Below are 20,598 nucleotides of genomic sequence, written 5' to 3' on the forward strand. Positions count from 1 at the left end.
AGTCTTCTAGAATTATAATTTGCCATTTTTTGCATATTTAAACTCGATAATTTTACAGAATACATTATTTATTTTTGATAAACTGAAAAGCTTTGTTTTTAAATTGATCTATTTGGCTATCATTTGAGCAATCGAGTGTTTTCTTAGCCGCTCAGCAATATCAGAGCTGATCTTGATCTCAGCATGGATCTTCCAGGTGAAAAAATTTTTAGGTCTTAATGGGGCGCGGCCTTTATTTTCGGCATTAATAAAGGCGCGGCCTTTATTTTCGGCCTTTATTTTCGGCATTAATAATATTAAACTGACAAGAATTTCAAATCAGTACTCAACTATTGACAGATACTATTTAAAAAATGAGGCCCGACGACCATATTATGGTTTCAGAGTTAATCTCATGTTTTTTATCGCTCTTTCCAAATGTTTTCTCAAAATTTTTTTGACTTCTTCTGCTTTCATTTGTTATTTTGTAGTCCCAATGACTTAGTCCCCACAATCAAAGATCCAATGGGCTTTTTCACGCGGTATGAGTGAACCTTGAAAATGGTGTCAGTTGTTATCTTATTGCTTTGAATTTATTTGTTTTAAGAAAAATATCGGTGAATTTTTGATCTTATTTTATTTTTGCCACTTTATTTGGTCTCATATTTTTGCCACTATTTTATATTATTTTCTCGACTTCAAACGTCGTCGCATTAAAACATCCAAAATCAATTTCTTGTGAGTTATAATCTTTTATTTGTATATTTTTTGTTTATTAAGCGGTTTCGTGCTTTTGATATTACGAGTTTTTATTTTTTTTGAGCATAAGTGCATTTTTTAGTTCAATTTGTTTTTTGTCGTACTGTCACTTTATTGACAGACCAATTGAGGAAAAGAATAGTTGGGAAAACGCACAGAGTTGAAAAAAGGTGTATCTGGGTATGTTAATTGTTCTTGTCGAATAGTTTATGCTTTCGGGCTGGAACACAGTTCTCTCATAGTTTGGTGGATTTTGTCGAGTTGGATTTCGCCTCTGTTTCTTTTTTATGCGACTTATACTTGATAGTGATAGGGTCCCAATTGCTTCCCCTGGACGTATAACTGAACCTATTCAAAGATTTCAATTTGTAGCTAATTGTTTTTATGACTTTCAAAAAAAAACGATTTTTTCAACTGTCTCCTTTTTGCTTGAATTTTTGTCACCTCAATCTTAATAATAAGAAATCTCAACTACTTTTATTGATTCAAGCAATATTCTCTCGCTTGGCTATATGTTTTGACTGAAGGTTTCAACCATTTAAGTTCACAAAAAAAAATTTGAGATACCTATATTGATCAATGTTTTGATTTCATTTCTACGTAGTCCTTTATAAGGAATACCCGTTTATGTTCTTCTGTCTGTTCTGACTTTTGAAAATGTTTGTTTTAAAAAACAATTGGATTTTTGAGCTTCGCCATTTTTTAAAATTTTTTTGTCGACTTTTTACCCAGTCGCATTGAGGACAGTTTCCAAATCTTTTCTAAAGAAGTATAGGTTAATATGTTTTGTTTAGGTTTTGTCTGATGCAAGTTTTTTTGGTATGATTTTTTATTATAAACATTAAATTTTGGGTGTAATTAATGTTGTTTATTTGATTTTTTTATTGTCTTTTCTAGTCGTCCCATTAACAACAAGTTCCATCGGTCTTCTAGCATGGCATTATTGTATTTCATTAGTGGTTTATTGAACGATGTGTAAGTCTTGTATCTCTTCATCATTTGTTAGCCAATTAAGTCAAGAATGTGGCTGAGCTGGGTCGGAACATTATGTGCGTACGCACATTACCGAGCTTGCTTGTTCGTCTCTAAATTGTCCTATTTAATAATCTATTTAATAACTTGTCAGTTGAGACGTGTTTTGAATGGCAGTTCTTACACTTTCCTTTGGATGCAGCATTGTTATCTCTAAGATTTCAATGTTATAATTTTAATTGAGTTTTACTACCTACTACCAAGAACCTAAAGTATCGATTATTTTCATGATGATACTGATAATTCGCGTGGATAGAATTTTCAAATTTTTTTCCATAATTAACTGATATATTGAATGCTATATTATCTTTTTGACAATCTTTCGAACCCTTGTAATGAAATTCAGCGATAATTTGAGTAAATGTTAGTGTCAAAGAGCTAGAACATAAAACCGTTTATCGTTTGAAAAAATTACAAAAGAACACAAGTGTTTGTTTTCTGGCAATTTCGGGCCTCTGCACTCGGGCCTCTGTTTTAAGGAATGTTGTTGTTTTGCTCATGTTGTTACCTTGATTGAAACTTTTATCTTGATTTTTTGAGATTTTACTGATTTAAATTGCGCTCGCTCAGAGTTTTTAAACAGCTGATCTCAATTGCGGCAGTTTACCAGAATGTTGTTTGAAAACTGCTCCAAAATTGATTTCATAATTTGTTAAATCCCAATTTGAAGCGTCAGTGAACCCATTGCACACCCACCCGCTGAAGCAGTCTTGCATATCATTTGGCTCACCTATAGGAGGAGCAGAGTTTCTCCGGCGATAATTCTTATTGGTGTTGTTGTGTTAAATGAGGCAAACCGTGTCTTCTATTGAACTGGTATTTTAACTGTTTGAGATTCAGAACGAGTCTATTTTTGAAAAAGTTATGCCGCAAATCATCTAATTGTAGCAAATCATACAATGCTTGCTAAAATTGTTTGCCTCTTTTGTCGTTCTTTTTGTAGTCCTAAGACATAATCTGGATAACGACAGGTTTTAATTGCGTTCTTAAGAGGTATAATTTAACAGATCTCGACTGCTTTCTCAATTGTACATCAAGTGGTATAAATTAATCTTTTTAATGATTTCAGTTGATACCTTATGGTTTTAATCACTTAGAATATAATGCTTATTTATGTAATGGATATTTAATTTTGAACGTTCCTTTTGTTGTAGTCTTTTATCGATTTGTTACGGAGTCGCATTTAGGTCAATGTAGGACAAGTTTCATATCTTTTTCAGCAATGTATACGTTAATTTGTATAATTTACGTGTTATTGGATGTCATTTTGAATTTGCTATTCTTTTAAAAACAGACATCCGAGTTTCGAGTGCAAATAATGTTTGTCTCTTTACAGGCAGCTATCATCGTCCCTCTATTGTGGCATAACTTTGTTCCTTTAGGGGTTTGTTGTCATGTGAATTTTTGAAACTTTTCTCTTCCTCACTTGGTAGACCATTAAGTTAAAAATGTGGATGAGCGGGGTCGGATCATTATGCGAACGCACATTACAATCCTCATGGTTGTTTTCAAATTTTTACAATTGTTTTTGGCAAATAATTATTTTTATCTTTCTATGGTTCGAGCCGCTTCACGTTATTAACCAAGAGTAATTTTAAATGAAGGGAAGAGTGTTGATTGTACGTTAAAAGATCTTTTTAATTGTCGATAGCAAGGCTGTTTTGAGGGCCAGTCAAATCTTTTAATTTGGTTAATTTCTCAACCAACTTTGTTTGCCAGATTATGCTTGGATTGCAAAAACAAGAACAGTTGTTTTCTTATATTTTTTGTGGCAAGAAAGATGAGATTTTGAGTCGACAAACCAGTATTTTAAACTTTGAACTCTTCACTTTTTAGCTCATTCTCTGACAGAGTTCGGGATGATGATTCGGCAAAAAAGTGTCATCAAGTTCTCAACGTTTTTCTTTTAAATGTTTTATTTTTGTTACCGAGCCTCATTTTATTCTAGCTATACGCAGTCTTAAACCGCCATACATCGCCTTCTAATTATCTGTTTTGTTTTGAATGGCGCTGTTTATTAAGCGTAACAATTTACCTCGTTGTGATTTATACGTGTTGCCGTAAGAATTGTTTGTACGCATCGGGACCTTCACGTTTTTCCTGGATACCCTCTAAACTTGGATAATCTCAATTTTTGCTGAGGAAATATCTCGGAGCCTTTTGAACTTGCCGCAACCTTTGTTATTTTAGGCAACAGGAGTACATTTTCTGGAAACTAATCCTTTCGTTAAAAAATTTACGCGCACTAATGACTTTAGACCCCGGTGAATTTTTCCTCATTGAAGCCATTAACAGTGTTAATGAATTAGAAATCTCCCATAAAATGTTCCCGGCTCGTTAGAACACTAAGCGAAGCATTAAATAGATGGGTTGCTTAGCTGAATTAATTTATACCATAGCGTTTCGTTTCCTACCTTTTGCGCGAAGGGATTCCAATTACGGTAGGATTTAATTTCCTCATTTTTCGCCTACCTGGGGAAATTTTTAGAATTGAACATCCGATGACCTGAAATTTTAGCAGCCGTAATTGAGTGTTAAAAATGTGCGTTTAATTATTTCTTGAGTGGCGCTTCGACCCAATAATCAATGTGTTATTTCCTCCAAATCGTTAGGATTTCATTAAAAATAGTTTTCTTTGAAGGTTCGAATAGAAATTGCTTTTAATTTGTGAAGGAAGTTGACGTGGATGTTTGATTTTCAGGCCTACGCCTTTCGTGTGGAAAGCACGCTAATTATCTTTTTGCAAAAAAGTGCTCCTTTTGAAAGTCGAGTTTGCACAGATGCTTGAGGAAAGACTAAATATGTTGTTTTTTCAGCAGATATTATAAAGGTAATAACACTTCAAAATATTAATCCGATGAGCGTTGTGTATTTAAGGACCTTGGGCGTCTGTGCCTAAGTAAGCAATTAGTTTTTAAGCATGTGAATTGAATTGCTTATATGCAGAACCGGTTCGGATTCTGTAATGAGTGTTGGGTTATGGACTTTCGCAAGCGGAATAAAAAGCGTTTTTAACTAAGTAAAAGAATTAATTTCTCAAAAATGAGAGAATAACAAAATGATATTTTACAGTAGAATTTAGAGATTTACAGGAGAGATCTGATTATTAGATCAAGATGGTGATTTGAATTTGGGGATGAAAAAGGACTCAAAAATCAGCTGTATATATACCCATTATCAGTGTGAAAAAGTCAAGATACAAAACTAATCTTAGCACCGTGATTTATAGTGGGGGTCGCAAAGGTTACCCAATATGGTTTGCTTCTGCAAATCAGTCGCAAAGGGAACCATAAATGGAATGCATTTGCACTTTTCTAAGAATTCATTCACACTTCCGGAGATATCATCATCATTTAATACATGCTGGGAAGATTTTACATCACTTAATCTAACTCTAATAATAGTTATCTAGATTCACCAATTTGAACCGAATATTGATTCTCAGCACCATTTCTTGACGATTCATTTATAATTTCTTTGATCAAAATCATATTGCTTGTCTTTCTAATCTGGTAAGTCAAACTTTCTTTCTAATTCTCACTAAGTTTAAGACTATAGTTTGATCGAAATTCTAATACTAAGACTTGAGCTGATTGCGTAGAGTCTGTTCCCATCAAAACTGCTCTGAATGTTTCCACTTTCGAAACGGGTAAGGACTTTGTGAAGATGTCCGCTGCCATTTTGTCTGTAGGAACGTAATGAATTGAAATAGTCCCATCCTCCGTTTTGTCCCGGATGAAGTGAAACTTTGTTTCGATGTGCTTGCTCCTTTTGTGCATGACTGGGTTTTGGCAGAGTCTGATACAACTTTGGTTGTCTTCTCCAATTGCTATTGGACGTTTCTGTTGGATGCCAAAATCCTCTAGAAGTTGTTTCAGGTAGAGTGCTTCCTGAACTGCTGCTGCCATGCCCTGATCTTCTGCTTCTGATGAAGAAAGAGCAACTGTGGCCTGCTTCTTGACACCCCAGCTGAGTGCTGCGCCACGTCCGTTGAGCTTGAAGTAATAGCCCGTTGTTGATTTTCTGTCGTTCACGTCTCCAGACCAGTCTGCATCACTTTCCCCCACTAAATCATAACTAGCCTCTTTTGTGTAAGTAAGTTTTAAACCTTTTGAACCTTGAAGATATCGCAGAAGTCGTTTTCCGCACATCCAGTGTTGATTGGTAGGTGCATTTATGTGTCTGGAGAGAATGTTGACTGTGAACATGATGTCTGGCCTCGTCTGTTTGGCCAGATACAGAAGTGATCCAACCAAGCTTCTGTAGATCCTCTGGTCCACTTCGTCTCCGTTCTGTGCTGTCTGAAGTTTCAAATTCAAATCAGCTGGAGTTCTTGAGGGTTTGCATTGATCCATTTGAAACCGCTCAAGCATTGTTTCTATGTAGCGTTCTTGGTCGACTGTGACTTTGCCCTCTTCTCGTCTGATTCTAAGACACAGGAACCAGTGTAGTCTCCCTCTGTCTTCCATGTGAAAGGTTGCTTCTAGTGCCTTCTTGACATCAGAGACCACTGTCATACTTCTTGATGCTACTATGATGTCGTCAACCCAGACCAAGATGAAGGTGTGATCCTCTGCTTCTGATCTTGCGAACAAGCAGTGATCGTTCCTGCTTCTGGTGAACCCCTGTCTCAGTAGGAAGTTTGCCAGCTCTTTGTACCAGTTGTTAGCAGCCTGTTTCAAACCATAAATTGATTTATTTAGTCGACATACTAACTTCTCCCCATCTGATCCGCGTTTTACAAACTCCTGTGGCTGTTCCAGATACACTTCTTCCTCGATTGGTGAGTGCAGGAAAGCAGTCTTGACATCAAATTGGTGCATCACATGGCCCTGCTTCGCTGATAGTTGAAGTAGAATCCTGAATGTCTCTGGCTTACAGGTAGGCGCAAAAGTCTCAAAGTAGTCCAGTCCTTCCACTTGCTTGAAGCCTTTCGCCACATAGCGCGCTTTGTATTTGTCCACTTGACCACTGGGTGCCAATTTCACTTTGTAAACCCATTTGCCCGGTATGACGTCCCTGTCTGTGGGTGGTCTCACTAGGTTCCAAGTCTCGTTTTCTTGGAGTGCCTTGACCTCGTCCTTCATTGCCCGGTGCCACTGGTCCCAATCGTCACCTTGCTTGGCTTCGTAGACTGTTTTGGGTTCCACATAGTCGCCCTCAGTCACAGCAAGATGGGTCCTGACTTCTCCAAAAAATTGCGGAACATTCCTTGCTCGTGTCCCTCGTCTGGGCTCTGCTCTGTCCGCGTGTTCCAGTGCATCTTCATTGAAGTCAACTGTCTCTAACTGTGAGAAGTCTTCTGTGTCACTGTCTTCCAGTGAATCTGAGTCTCTGTGACTCCCTCTTGTTGCAGTAGATTCTTCATCTAGTGCTGTTTCTCCAACATCCGAGGCCTCTTGTCTCAGTGTTGTTTCTTGAGTATTCACGCTCCCTGCGTCATGCCACTCCTTTATTGCAGTAGATGTGTCCTGTCGTTCTCTGTTGTCATCGTCTTGATGACCATCATCTGGGTGGCAGATTCCCAGTTCCGACCCATCATCTAGTAGGTCCGCCGTTTCTTTGTTGTCAGGGATTGAGCCCACTTCAGACTCCTTGATGATCACATCTCGAACTGCCATCACCTTGCGTGTGTTGGGTATGTACACCAGGTATCCGTTTTCTCCTTCAGTGTAACCCACAAACTTTCCTTCCAGTGCCTTGGGTTCAAGTTTGCTGACTTCTCTGTCCCTCTTCCTCATGAAGACTGTGCAACCAAAAATAGATAATTTACTAATTGGAAGCTTAGGTTTTATACCTCTCATCAGCTCTGCTGGGCATTTTTCTTCTCCTCGTCTCACAACCAAGTTTCTGATCCTTGCTGCGTGAAGAATTGCTGCTCCCCACATCATCTTTGGAAGTCCTGAGTCAATGAGCAAACATCTTGCCATCTCCAGCAGTGTCGTGTTGCACCTCTCAGCTAACGCATTCTGTTGTGGCGTCTCTGGTATGGTCTTCTCCTGTAGAATGCCTGCATCTAAGCAGTACGTCTCGAACTGCTCTGAGAGAAACTCCTTCGCATTGTCTTGCCTCAGCTTCTTGGGCGTCCCCACACTGAGAACAAATTTCTTCAGGCTGGCCAGTGCTTCACTCTTTGCCTTAAGCAAGTCCACAAACACAAACTTCGTGTATTGGTCTGCAAACACTATGCAGAACCGGAACCCTGACAGTGACTCTACTCTGAAAGGTCCCATCACGTCTGTGAACACCCTCTCCAGCTTCTCTTCTGCTTGGGTCTCTGCCACTCTTGGTACTGGAGTCTTTGTGATCTTGGCCAATGCACACACATTGCATACATCATCGAGTTCCCCCACTGTCTCTGGTGCATTCCTGACCACATCTGCTTGATTCAAATGACCCAATCGTCTGTGCCACTTCCTTGCACTGTCAAGTTTCACGCTGTTGGAACTCATCTTGAATTCTAGAACGCTGCAGGGTAAGTAAAACAAATTATTTTCTTGTGTTAGTTTTACCCGAGTTCCCTTCTGGAGTTTCATGCAGCTGTTTCCTCTCTCGAAAGTGAAGCTATGTCCCCACTCCGTGCATCTTGAGACTGATAGGAGGTTTGAAGAATAGTCCGGCACACACAGAACATTTTTGAGTTCGCATTGGATTTCCCCTTTGTTTGAGGGTATGCTGATCCTCACACAGCCTCTGCCCACCACTCTGGAAGCCTCTCCGTTGGGATTTCTGACCACTGATTGAATGGGCACAAAGTCCGGAAACGCATCGATGTTCGTCACTATGTGATCTGTACAACCACTGTCCACTAGCATGCCTGCTGTCTTCCACTGGGTAAGAGCTGCCCAGCATTCCTCGTCTGGTGTAGCCAATGTTGGACCCATTGCCACTGACTCATGTTTGCCTCCATCTCTTTGTCTCTTGCATGCCCTGTCTAGGTGACCCTTCTCACCACACTTGCTGCGTTGTGCTGTCTCCTTCCTCCTGCAGTCCTTGGCAAAGTGTCCAGGGATCCCACACACAAAGCAGTTTCCTTTCTTGGGTCCCTTCTTGAAGTCACGCTTCACTGCCAGTGCCACTGAACCACTTTGTCCCTTGTGTCTCTGCACCGTGCTCTCATGAAAGTTCTGCAGCCTTTTCCTCAACTCTGTGAAGTTCGTTGCCGGGTTGAAGCTTTCCTGTATAACAAAACTTTCATACGTCATTGGCAGACCATTGAGGACCAAGGCGTTGAAGAGGGTCTCTGAGACTGCTTCCCCTGCTTCTTGTAGCCTTGTGAGCAACTCCTGTCCTCTGATGAAGAAGCTGTCCAAATCCTCAGAATCCTCGAGCTGCAGTCGAGCAAGCTGTGCCACTAAAGTCACCACTGTCGGCGTCTCCACACTCTGAAATCTCTCTTGCAAAAGCTTCCAAGCCTTTGCTCCATCTCCAATGCCGTCATCTCCCACACAGTCATGTCTCATCAGCATGAGGGTTGTTGCATCTAGAGTCAGTGCCAGATGGCACCACACATTGTTCCGTTTCTCCTTGATGTCTGCAACTTCCTTCTCATATGCATCCTTCAGCACCTTGTGGTTCTTCTTTTCATCATTGGTTGCCCCATTGGCCAGTGGCGCAGGCTCATTGGGTTGCTCCTCTGTCCCCAGTAGTGATTTGTAGAGTCCCTTCGTCTGCATCATCGCCACAAATCTTGTGCTCCAGATTGGAAAGTCCTGTGCCTTTCCTGTGTAGGTCAGCAGCTTCACTGTCTGTTGATCCATTGAAGTTTGAGCAGGCAAAACAGTTGTGAAAAGAAAAGGTAATAAGCAGAAAAGGATTATGACTGTCAACAACAAATTAGTTTTGTTTTGGAAATTAATTTTATGACTTAGAAAATTGCTGGGCCCATAACCTGTTGGGTTATGGACTTTCGCAAGCGGAATAAAAAGCGTTTTTAACTAAGTAAAAGAATTAATTTCTCAAAAATGAGAGAATAACAAAATGATATTTTACAGTAGAATTTAGAGATTTACAGGAGAGATCTGATTATTAGATCAAGATGGTGATTTGAATTTGGGGATGAAAAAGGACTCAAAAATCAGCTGTATATATACCCATTATCAGTGTGAAAAAGTCAAGATACAAAACTAATCTTAGCACCGTGATTTATAGTGGGGGTCGCAAAGGTTACCCAATATGGTTTGCTTCTGCAAATCAGTCGCAAAGGGAACCATAAATGGAATGCATTTGCACTTTTCTAAGAATTCATTCACACTTCCGGAGATATCATCATCATTTAATACATGCTGGGAAGATTTTACATCACTTAATCTAACTCTAATAATAGTTATCTAGATTCACCAATTTGAACCGAATATTGATTCTCAGCACCATTTCTTGACGATTCATTTATAATTTCTTTGATCAAAATCATATTGCTTGTCTTTCTAATCTGGTAAGTCAAACTTTCTTTCTAATTCTCACTAAGTTTAAGACTATAGTTTGATCGAAATTCTAACAATGAGCATCGCTTTGACTTTAACCATTGCAACACAATGCCATTTTGGGCATAAAAATTAACCCCCCCCCCCCGGGCGCATGTGCCATTTTTCCCATTTTAACTTATTATATAATTTGTAGGGTTAGAGTGGGGCAGAGTAGATTTCGTGATTGTTAATCATTTTTTAAAAATCGAAAGCAGCATAAAGTTGACAACACTTTCATTTTCAGCTTATGAGTTGCTTCGGTTCGTAAAGTCTTAATGAAATCTTGTTTTGCTTGCAGTCTCATGACTTACTTAAAAGTCCAATTGGTTATCTAAAGAGATATAAGTGAAAACATCTAGTGCTTTCAGTCATTACCCAATGGTTCTTAAGACTTTGAATATAATTTCGAAAAAATATATCAGTGAATTTTTGAACTTTATGGCTTCAAATATTACTTCGGTCAACTGGTAGCTTAGTCTAATAAATTATAGGCACTATCCTCTGTCCAGTGAAAAAATATTCTGTTTTATCTTTTAACTAATGGTTTAATACTTTGATACTACGAGTTTTTTTGTGTTTTTTTGGATATTGCCCCCTATAGTTGTTTCTTTCTTGGTCCATTGTCTTATAATCACATCAATGACATTTTCGGTTGCCGTTGAAAGCAGGCGTAATTGAATGTATCTTGTTCTCATTGAATATCTGGCATGTTTTAATTGCTCCGACACTTTAGCATTTAATTGAATTTTATATTCTTGACTGTATTTGATATGCTTTTGTAGTCGTATGTTATATTTTGAGTAATGAAATGTCTGAGTGGCCTCCTGTGGAGGTCTAAGTGAAATTCTTTTCTACCTTCTGTTGTCGAATAATGGTTTCAATGACTTTAAACTTTTGTTCGCAAATACTTTTTGTCATTTTGTAACTTAATTTTAATAAAATTAAGTTACAATTTGACAGGTGGAATCCATTTCATTGTACATCACACATTAATCTACTGGGTTTGTGTTTTAATCGATGCTTTTATGGTTTCCTCACTATGAGTTGTCTTCTTTAAAATTTTTTTTCTTGTCGATATTGTGGTTCTTCTTGTTCTCTTTTGGCATGGTCCGTCTCGGACAGGCCCTATTGGTGTTCAAAAGAGGTCCAACTGAACATATATGTTCTTTTCAGCTATTAGCTTATGATCTCAATGGCTTCAACACTGTTTTTGTAAACAATTAGTAAATTTTGGAGTCTTGCTTGTATTTGTTGTAGTCTTATGACTTATTCTCGCTACTTCAGGTGGTATAGTCTAACTTATGACATCTCCTATTGGCTTCGTAGGGATTCATTTGTTAATTAGTTAATCTCCGAATCATTTAGTTTAAATTTGATGGTTGTTGTTGTAGCTTTTGAAGTTAATTAGTTTCAAAATTATCAATGGATGTCTGAATTTCCCCTTTTTTATTCTTTTTGTCGATTTGTTACCTACTTTCTTTTTGTGTTGCACGTTTATTTGATTAGTTTAGGATCTATCTGATGCTATTTTGATTTGTTACTAAGTTTTAAATAGTTATTGAGTTTTTCCCGTAGTTATTTTTTCCGTTTTTATTTTGTTGTTTATCTTGTCTCCTAGTGTCATTAATGACAGGTCTCATCGGGCTCTAAACTTTTTGTTCGGACACCAATTGTTTGAACGTCATGTGAATTTTTGAAAGTTTCCTCTCTCGTCCTCATTTGGCAAACGCAAACCTTATGCGCAAACGCAAAATACCAAGCCTTTTGTTTTTTGTGAAAGAGCGTCTCTTTATTGTTGAAAGAAATATAGCTTGAGAGTTTTTTGGCCTCATTCGGGTAAAATTTATTTGCATTTATTATTCTTCGTGACAGCTGAGTGATGCATGAAAATTTACTGGAAATATTGTATTGTTGCTAAAATGCAGCTTTGCTTTCTTCAAATTAATCTCTATCTGGGGAAATTTTACGACAATACTTTATGGAAATACATCTATAAGCCAGACAGACAATACCGAGATTGCCTGAAGGAAGTTCTTGTTGTTATGGTCCTGACATATTTACCTAATTTTCCTCTTTATTGTATAGTAAGTGAGTGGACAATGTTTTACAAATTGAAGGCCCTCAGGTCTGAACGTCTAGTCACATGTGCGTAATTTAAGCATGTATTGGTTCATTACAGAGTCATAATTGGGACATGTAAGTTTTTTCACGGATAATAGGATGATGTCGATTGAAAAATGGATAAATTAGAAGAAATGCGTCGGATCTATACGATTCCATTTAACAGAAAATTTAAAAATGAGCTTAACGAGGCAAAATAAGTGGATGTTGAATGAATGCAACACAAGAAAAGGTAAGGTAAAAGATAAGGTATTATATTTTGCACATGTGTATGTAATTATTGCTGTTGAATATATGTAACAGAAAAAAATAAGGTTTGGAAGAGTTACTCAAAATGTTGAATAGTAAACAAGGTGGGTTGAACGTCAATTGCTTTTGCATAATTAGTTCCCAGCTTTCACGAGATGGCATTTTCAAAACAATAAAAATTGACATTACCGTATAATGTCCGACGTATAATTGGCTGGCCTAATCCCTTAAGACAATGTTTAATATGTTCTACTAGGCATGGAATAATGTATGTATATAGTAAACAAAGTTTCGGGTGAGTTTGCTATTTTGGCTATCAGTCGAATTTTGTTTAAGTGTGGCCTCGTATAATTACCGGTAGTTCTATGCTATCTCAGCCTTTTTTCTCTGGCTTTTGACCTCCCTGAAACGTTCATCGGAGAAAGGCATGTGTGGTATGATTTGATTAAGCTCACACCTGGTTTACCTTTTGATAGTTAGCAAAAAATATTTAAGCTGATGATAAGTTTATACTTCAAATCTTATGTATTAATGTCAACTGCTGGAAACAAAATTAAAAAGCAGTTTAAGCTGTTTATTGAAGCGGTATGTTAAGCTTAGCTATATGGCTTTTGTCCTGTTCTTTAATCATCTCGGGCTTTTTCTTTTGGACTTGTTAGAATTTCGATCAAACTATAGTCTTGAACTTAGTGAAAATTATTAGAAAGAAAGTTTTTCTAACCAGATTACTACTACAAGAGTAAATTGATTCTAGTCTTAAAATTTATATAAATGAATCGTCAAGAAATGGTGCTTTAAATCAATATTCGATTCAAACTGGTGAATCTAGATAACTATTAATAGAGTGAGATTATTTGATGTAAAATCTTCCCAGCATGTATTGAATGATCATGATACTACCGGAAATGTGAACGAATTCTTCGAAAAGTGTAAATGCATACTATTTATGGTTTCTCTTGTGACTGATTTCTAGGAAATTTGCAGAAGCAAACCGTATTGGGTAACCCTTGCGACACCCACTGTAAATCATCTTGACTTTCTCGCACTGATAATGGATATATACAGCTGATTTTTGAGCCTTTTTTCATCCCCAAAATCAAATCACTATCTTGATCTAATAATCAGATATCTCCTGTAAATCTCTAAATTCTACTGTAAAATTTCATTTTTTCTTTCTCTCATTTTGAGAAACTAATTTTTCTATTGAATTAAAAACGCTTTTTATTCCGCTTGCGAAAATCCATAACCCAATAGGACTGTTTCACACCGCAGTAGGAGTTTTTTTTTACCATTTAAAGAACTTGAAATTTATTGGGGCGCTGTATTTTTTTAAAGATCTGTTCACACATTTTCTTGATTTTTGAAGTGATGATTTTGGTCACGCTGAAACATGAAGTGGAGGGAGAATGCGAGTGGTTACACGGCGTACATTTTTCCCGCTTTAATTTGCAAATAGAGTGAGAAAAAGCTGTTTGGACAAAAACTTTTGCTAGTGGTTTTTTGTTTACATGTGGAATTTCGACATTTATTTTTACTAATTTTTTTCGATTTTTTATCTGATTATTTTCTAAATGGTTTTCTCAATCCATTGATAAGCCATTCTGGGTCAAGTTTTTTTGTTTAGTCGATCAAAAAAATTTTAGTGTGTCAGGACTTGTCCTGCTATGTTTCTCATTTTCTCTATATGACTTTTAACACTTATTAAAGTTTAATCAGTTGTTCCTATCCAAATCAAGGGAAATAACACCGATTGATTCAAAAATGCTCAACTAGTGAGCCGTCGCGAGTAAAATTAGTGTTTGTCGAAACCACATTTGAATGCTTTAATTGTGCTTTGGCAACTTCATCGACCGAGTGTGGTATTTGTAGCTATCACGAATTTTTTGTAGATTTTCAAGTAATGTTTATGTACTCTATTTTTATAAAACATAGTACTGATTGTAGTTACACAGACTTTTTAAGCGTTTTTTAAAGCTTTAGGTTGCTATCAGCGCAAACATATATAAAATTGTCTCAAATTAGAGCTACGTAGAACTGAGTTAAATTTCGTTTTGATGTTGAATCAAAGAAACTAAATGGTAAGACAAGAGGTACTTGGGCTTGCATTTATAGAAAGTTCTTATAAGTTGATTAAAACTTAAACCAGAGTTGAATTTTTCAACAAATTCCTAAGAGCCTTCAGTTTTTCAACTTAAGCGCATATTAACGATCCAGCAACCATAATAAAGTTATGGTTGGCGTATAAGGCGTTGCTTAGCTTCTAAGATTTAATTTAGCTGCTTAGATGCTTTAAAGTTTAATTGTCAACTGGCGTTTTTCAAAAAATAATTGCATTCAGTTGTCATCTTAATCGTTTTGAAACTATTTTTATGCATGAGAATTAAAGGCGCTAATTAGTATTTGTTTTGTAGCTGCATTTTTAGTGGTTTAATCTGATTACTTGGGCGCAAATACATATACGAATGAGTTGCTTTGAGAACCTTAAGCTGTTTGAAAAACAGATAGAAGTGCGAATGTTTCGGCAAATCTAATTCGATTGTTTTTGCGCCAGCCGTCCTTCTTTCGATTTAGTCTTTTCTATTCGCATCATTCGCTCAGTGCAATGCAAAAATGCCTGGTTTCATGAATGTATTTTTTACGGGCAGTTGTTACGTAGCTATAATAAATTTTAATAATTGAATACAGAAGTAACAGAATAAATCTTAAATATCAGTAGTTTCATTTTATCAGAGCTAAGTAGCTAAAACCAGATTTTAAAAGTTGTAGTGAAAATAAAATTTAGTATAAGTTTTGCTAGAAGTTTTCTTTATTACTATTTTGAACAGAGTATAAGTTTTTGAAGTTTTTATTGCTATTTGGTTGACGTCATTATTCTGATTATGTGGTAGGTCTGGTCTAACCACGTTGAAGGTTGGAATTAAATTGCAAAACGAATCATATTCAACCCTCTTTGTTAAGTCACGTTTGTGCACTTTAATATTACCCTTTGCATGAAGCCGAAAATTTGGACAAGCATTTGTCTTTGTAAATTTTACTTTGGTTTTTGTTCACATAGAAGTTCATTTTTTACACTTCGCAAAAAATATTTTTCGTTTTTTATCCTCGTCGCTCAGACGTTCTGGACCCTAAATGGAATATACTGTGGAGCATACGTTTTAATTTGTTTCGTAAATTGGTACTGATAGTAATTCAGAATATTGCAAGTTCTTCAAAGTTGTTAAAGTCAGAAATTATACGACAGACTTGTTCCAATCCCCGTATTTGTTCTTCCGATTTAGGCTTGCATTTCTCAAAATTTGGACATTTCTCGTCTTTTCTCAGTTAAGTACTGGAAGGCGTGGTAGAATATATATCAAATGATTATTCCAAAACTACAAAATGATCTCTAACAGGACTGAAAAAGATGTTAAATTTAATAATATAATTTTTCCTCCGAGATCGAATTTTTCCAGTAAGAGCATTTCCAGTTTTGCATTGAAGAGAAATTATTTCTACGTCTAAAATTTTATGTTTTCGTTACTGAAGTTCCGTTCAACTAAATTAAAAGTTTCTGAGACACCGTCAAATATAAATATACTGTTTGAGATTAATAACCGCAATGCGATAGCGGGGGCTTTCATTGGCCTTCTCTTGGTTTTTACAATTAAAAGAATTTTAATTGTATTGTGGTGTTGTCTTCTTCCTAATATCTGTTCACACATATTCATGATCTTCGAAGTCAAATTGAAGTGATGATTTTGGTGACAGTGAAAAATGAAATGGATTTAAAAAGTAAATGGGTTTGAAGCGTACAATTTTTGATGAACAACAATTTGCTTTCTCAAACAAACAATTGCGTGTGTGAAATAATTGCGATCTCTATGCTGTTTTTTGTTCATGTGCGGCACTTTGATTTGGGTTTTTGCTTTTATGTTTTATTGATAGGATTTTTAAATGCTTTTCCGAATTGAATCCTAGTCATTTCTAGGTCTAATTTTTTGTTTAGTCGTTGATAATTTTCTGAATTGTCATTCAGGATTATACCTGCTGTTTTTTCGTTGATGTTTTAGTTACGACCATATAACGTCACGATCTCCTTTTTGTTCACTCTTTAGTGTAATTTGGACTGAACTGCTTGAGTGAATAAATTTCTCACTCTTAGTGAAGCTAGTTTTTTGTTCATTCGGTATGATTAAATTTTTGGTCACACGTGGCTTACCTCACTTCAGAAATGACTTTTCTCACTTTTCTTTTTTTTTAAATTCGAGATAAGGTCAACTCTAATTGAATGCTACCTGAGAGCTGCTAATTGAAGCTGCAATAAGTTACGCAGATTCCTAATAAAATTATAACATCTCATCAATTAAAACTGCTGATTACGAAGCTATCGCGGCTGTTTTCTGGCCTTCTTCAAGCAACGTTTCTTTTTTGCTCCAATTTGTCTGGAATGCCTCACAATATAAGAATTGGGAGTATTTGTCTAAATCAGTAGCAGATGCACTCAGAAGTTTGAAATATTCGCCATAAATTTGATTTTGCATAAGTTTTTCAATGCCTGTAGAACAATTGATTTTGAATTCCAGTTACTGTATGGTATTTGCAGTCTGTCGATAAGAGCTTTCAAAAATTTATCTTCATGGATAAACGTTCAAAATTTAAAACCACTTTTGGAAACTTGATAACACTTCATGTTTTTTTATTCCTCGTTTCATCTCTCTGCATACAGATTCTCTCTATATATCAAACGGCCTATATCGTGAGCAATTTTGGCGAGGCAATTAATCTTGTAACAATTTCAAGTAAATTGTGAATTTCCTTAAAAAATGAATAGTAACCATGACTTTACAATTTTTATGCCCCGCTACGAATGCTAAACATTCATTCAATTAAAACAGATTTTTAATGTAACTACTATTATTATTGATGAATACGAAAAGTTAGAGACCTCTTGTATCGGCAACGTGCTTTGGCAGATAGCGTTTCAACCCGTCAAATTACAAACGATTTGTCGAATTCTGAAAACTTGAAATTGTAACTGGAATTCAAAAAATTTGTATTCGATCCTTATCCTGAGTTAGAATTGAACGTTGTTGCGCTCCTGCTATTTTAACAAGTTGAGCATTAAGTAATTTTATAATCAGGTTGCTTTGATTTTTGGAATTACTTCCTCAGTAAAAGGTTTCCATTCATGACCATTTTCACCATGTTATATATTTGCGGTTTTTCGATGCGATCATGTCAAGACTTCAAAAGAAGTTCAACTTTTTTACTTAAGTAAAACATATGGCAATTGAACAATTATTTTGTCCTAATTGGGCGCAAATATATTTGAAGTATATGATGCTCCCATTTTAAATTACATCTACGCTCGAGTAGTTGTGATATTATGGTCATATTTTAAAAATTTTTTGTGCAAACTTTTTTTATTCTTTCAGCTTTGATCTTGGCCTTGATACCGCTTAATTTAATTCTCTTTTTCCATTCGTTCGTGTACTGCAGCAGTTTAAAATGAAGCAGACGTAATTATTCACTGTGTTAAATATTTAATCTAGCAACGTCAGTGGATTGAGAAACTTCGCAGAATTCAGTTCAAGTGGGCGGGCGCAGTTGTAATTGAATTTCCAGTTATGAGCTCCAAATGTCAGTTTAATATTATCAGCCTTTTGTTAAGCATTTGAGTTTCTAACCTGTAAAAATTGATGTTTTGTCTAGTGTAAGACGCCCCCTTTTTTCGCTTCGTTTATCAAGAACAAAAAAAGTCTCCGTGAATTTATGTAATCGTGCTTTTCTTTTCAGATTTTATGAGATTGTGAAAATGAAGCCACGAAAATGCCGAGTGTGCAAACAGCAGCAATCCAAGTATAAATGCCCTAAGTGTTTTTTGCCATATTGCAGTGTAGCATGCAATCATACCCATAGAGAGACCTGCACCCTTTTGGAAACGCCCCCTAGTGCACGTGAACAAGTAAAACCAGAGTTAAAGGAACCGTTACCGGAACGGTTAGTGACCGGACCTGACGACGAAGAATTCGAGTCCGATTCCCCGGATTTTATACCTTTGGAAAAGCTACGATTGCTTGAGCATAACCCGATTTTGAAAGCGCTATTGAAAGATGGACAATTAAAGGAATTGATTGAAAGATGCAACAGAGCCGAGAATAAAGGCGAAGAAATTTCGAAATTGATGAAAAGCGACCTTTTTGTGAAGTTTGCAAATGTTTGTCTTGAAACTGTCGATTCTGAAAATTACGAACCATTACCTAATATTTGATCCTTATTGTTCCATTACTCTTAGATGATTAAGTTCACTTTTCACATAAAATCTTTGATCTTTTGTATCCCGGCGCGATGCGAACAAATTAAACTGGTGAAAGGAATTTATTCAAAAATCATCGTCACAATTTGATTTTTGAAAACACAGATTTTATTTTTGTTTGATGTGGAATGTTGCTTGTTGAAAAGAAGAACCGTTTGAAATTTACCAATACTGCTCATTTTGAAGCGATTAACAATTGCATTTGTCTTGATTTAGCCTTTAATCATGACTCGCTGTTGAGCGATTTTAATCCCTAGAGGGTCGAAGGCAAAATCGCTTTGTAAGGCATTTGCAATCCCGCTGTGTTTTATCCGAGACGCTATTACCCATAAGAATGCAATTACTAAAAAGGGAATTTAAATGAGATTAAATATATTTAGCTTCGGAAGTTGAGCAGACAAGCCTTCTAATGAGCTGGCTTATCTATCCATGTTTGGCTGTTTTTCCTAGTTATCCTGGGTAATGATGGAAATGCAGTTTCACTGAGAGCTGAAGGGTAAAAGTGTAGTTTGTTAATTGGAAGGCGTTTAATTTCAAATGACCAGCTTCGTCTTCTTATCCCTATTTATTTGCAATTGGTCTGCATTAAGTGGGGAAAAAAGCTGAGAAAGTATTTGAGTTTTTTCTTGAATATGTTCAAAAATGCTTAGTGATGCGAGGCTTTTATCACCGCAGTGCTAAAAGTGCTTATAGACTGCTTAATGTCGCGAAAGGGACCGACAAACTTTCATTTTGAGGTTTTATCTGCCGCCAATTGATAACTTGATCTTGACTAGAATTATCGCAATGAATATAGCACCAATCAATTATAATAGCTGTGACTATTTCCTTAATGATTGCAAAATGTTGCTTTGTGAAGTCTTGTGGAAAAATTGTTTCCGCTGACCTTGTCTGGTCTAGTGAATATGGAGGACTGATGTGTTTGTGATTAACACTTAATTCCTACAAAATAGTCTCTCCGCCCTTGAAAAGTGAAAAATAATTGTAAATTAAAACCATTTCTTAAAATAGCTACTATCGTCTGCAAGTAGTTTTATGCAGCGCAGAAAATATGAAGTTAAGGGTTCCAGCTTAGAAAAAAGTATCGGCAGATTGAGAGGGCCACAAAAAAGCAAGAAGTGATTACTGAACCCTGCCCCCCTTGAAACAAAGTGCCAAAGCAAAAATGTTTTTATTTTTATAATTCTATATGAACAGAATAATTAGTTGAATAATATTTTAGCCTTATAATTTTTATTGCTTTATTTTAAAGAAATGGGGGGAATATTTGTGCGAGGCTGGGGTTTACCTCAAAACCATATCGGAATTTTTTGTTCATTTGGCACTGGTTCTTGATGGAGAGTATTGTCTCATGGATAACAAGTTGTCTTTACTGCAGAAATTTCTAGCATTGTAAGCCAGTAATTCAAATGTTGTGTAAAGTATCGGGAAGAAATCCAAATTTTAATAACAGTATTTGAGTTAAACCCTGAATAAATTGAAATGTTAATTTGTTTTTAGGGCAGATTCTTAAAAACAAAATTTCTGCACTTTTTTACCGTGTGCTGTTTCGGCGAAAAAAATATTAGCAAAAGGGATTATTTTTGCACAATTTTAGCACTTATGAAGGTAGTAAAGATGAAAAATTTGACAAAAAATCTTACTTGTTTTTTTTACCACAAGTAGAGTGGAACAGAATATGTGTAATAAATTTTAGGT

The 20,598-nt window shown here is 36.3% G+C and overlaps 1 protein-coding gene across 1 annotated transcript; it reads left to right on the forward strand.

The window, feature by feature from the left end:
• The first annotated feature begins 18,092 nt into the window (after positions 1 to 18,092).
• Positions 18,093 to 19,004, forward strand: LOC142354104 (zinc finger HIT domain-containing protein 3-like). The gene is made up of 2 exons (XM_075406375.1): positions 18,093 to 18,103; positions 18,381 to 19,004. Exons 1-2 carry the CDS (start codon positions 18,093 to 18,095, stop codon positions 18,853 to 18,855), a joined length of 486 nt encoding a protein of 161 aa, XP_075262490.1. The 3' UTR covers positions 18,856 to 19,004.
• The last annotated feature ends 1,594 nt before the right edge of the window (positions 19,005 to 20,598 follow it).

This window comes from Convolutriloba macropyga, chromosome 15 (genome assembly GCF_964194025.1).
Source record: "Convolutriloba macropyga chromosome 15, txConMacr16.3, whole genome shotgun sequence".
Taxonomy (NCBI): domain Eukaryota; kingdom Metazoa; phylum Xenacoelomorpha; order Acoela; family Convolutidae; genus Convolutriloba; species Convolutriloba macropyga.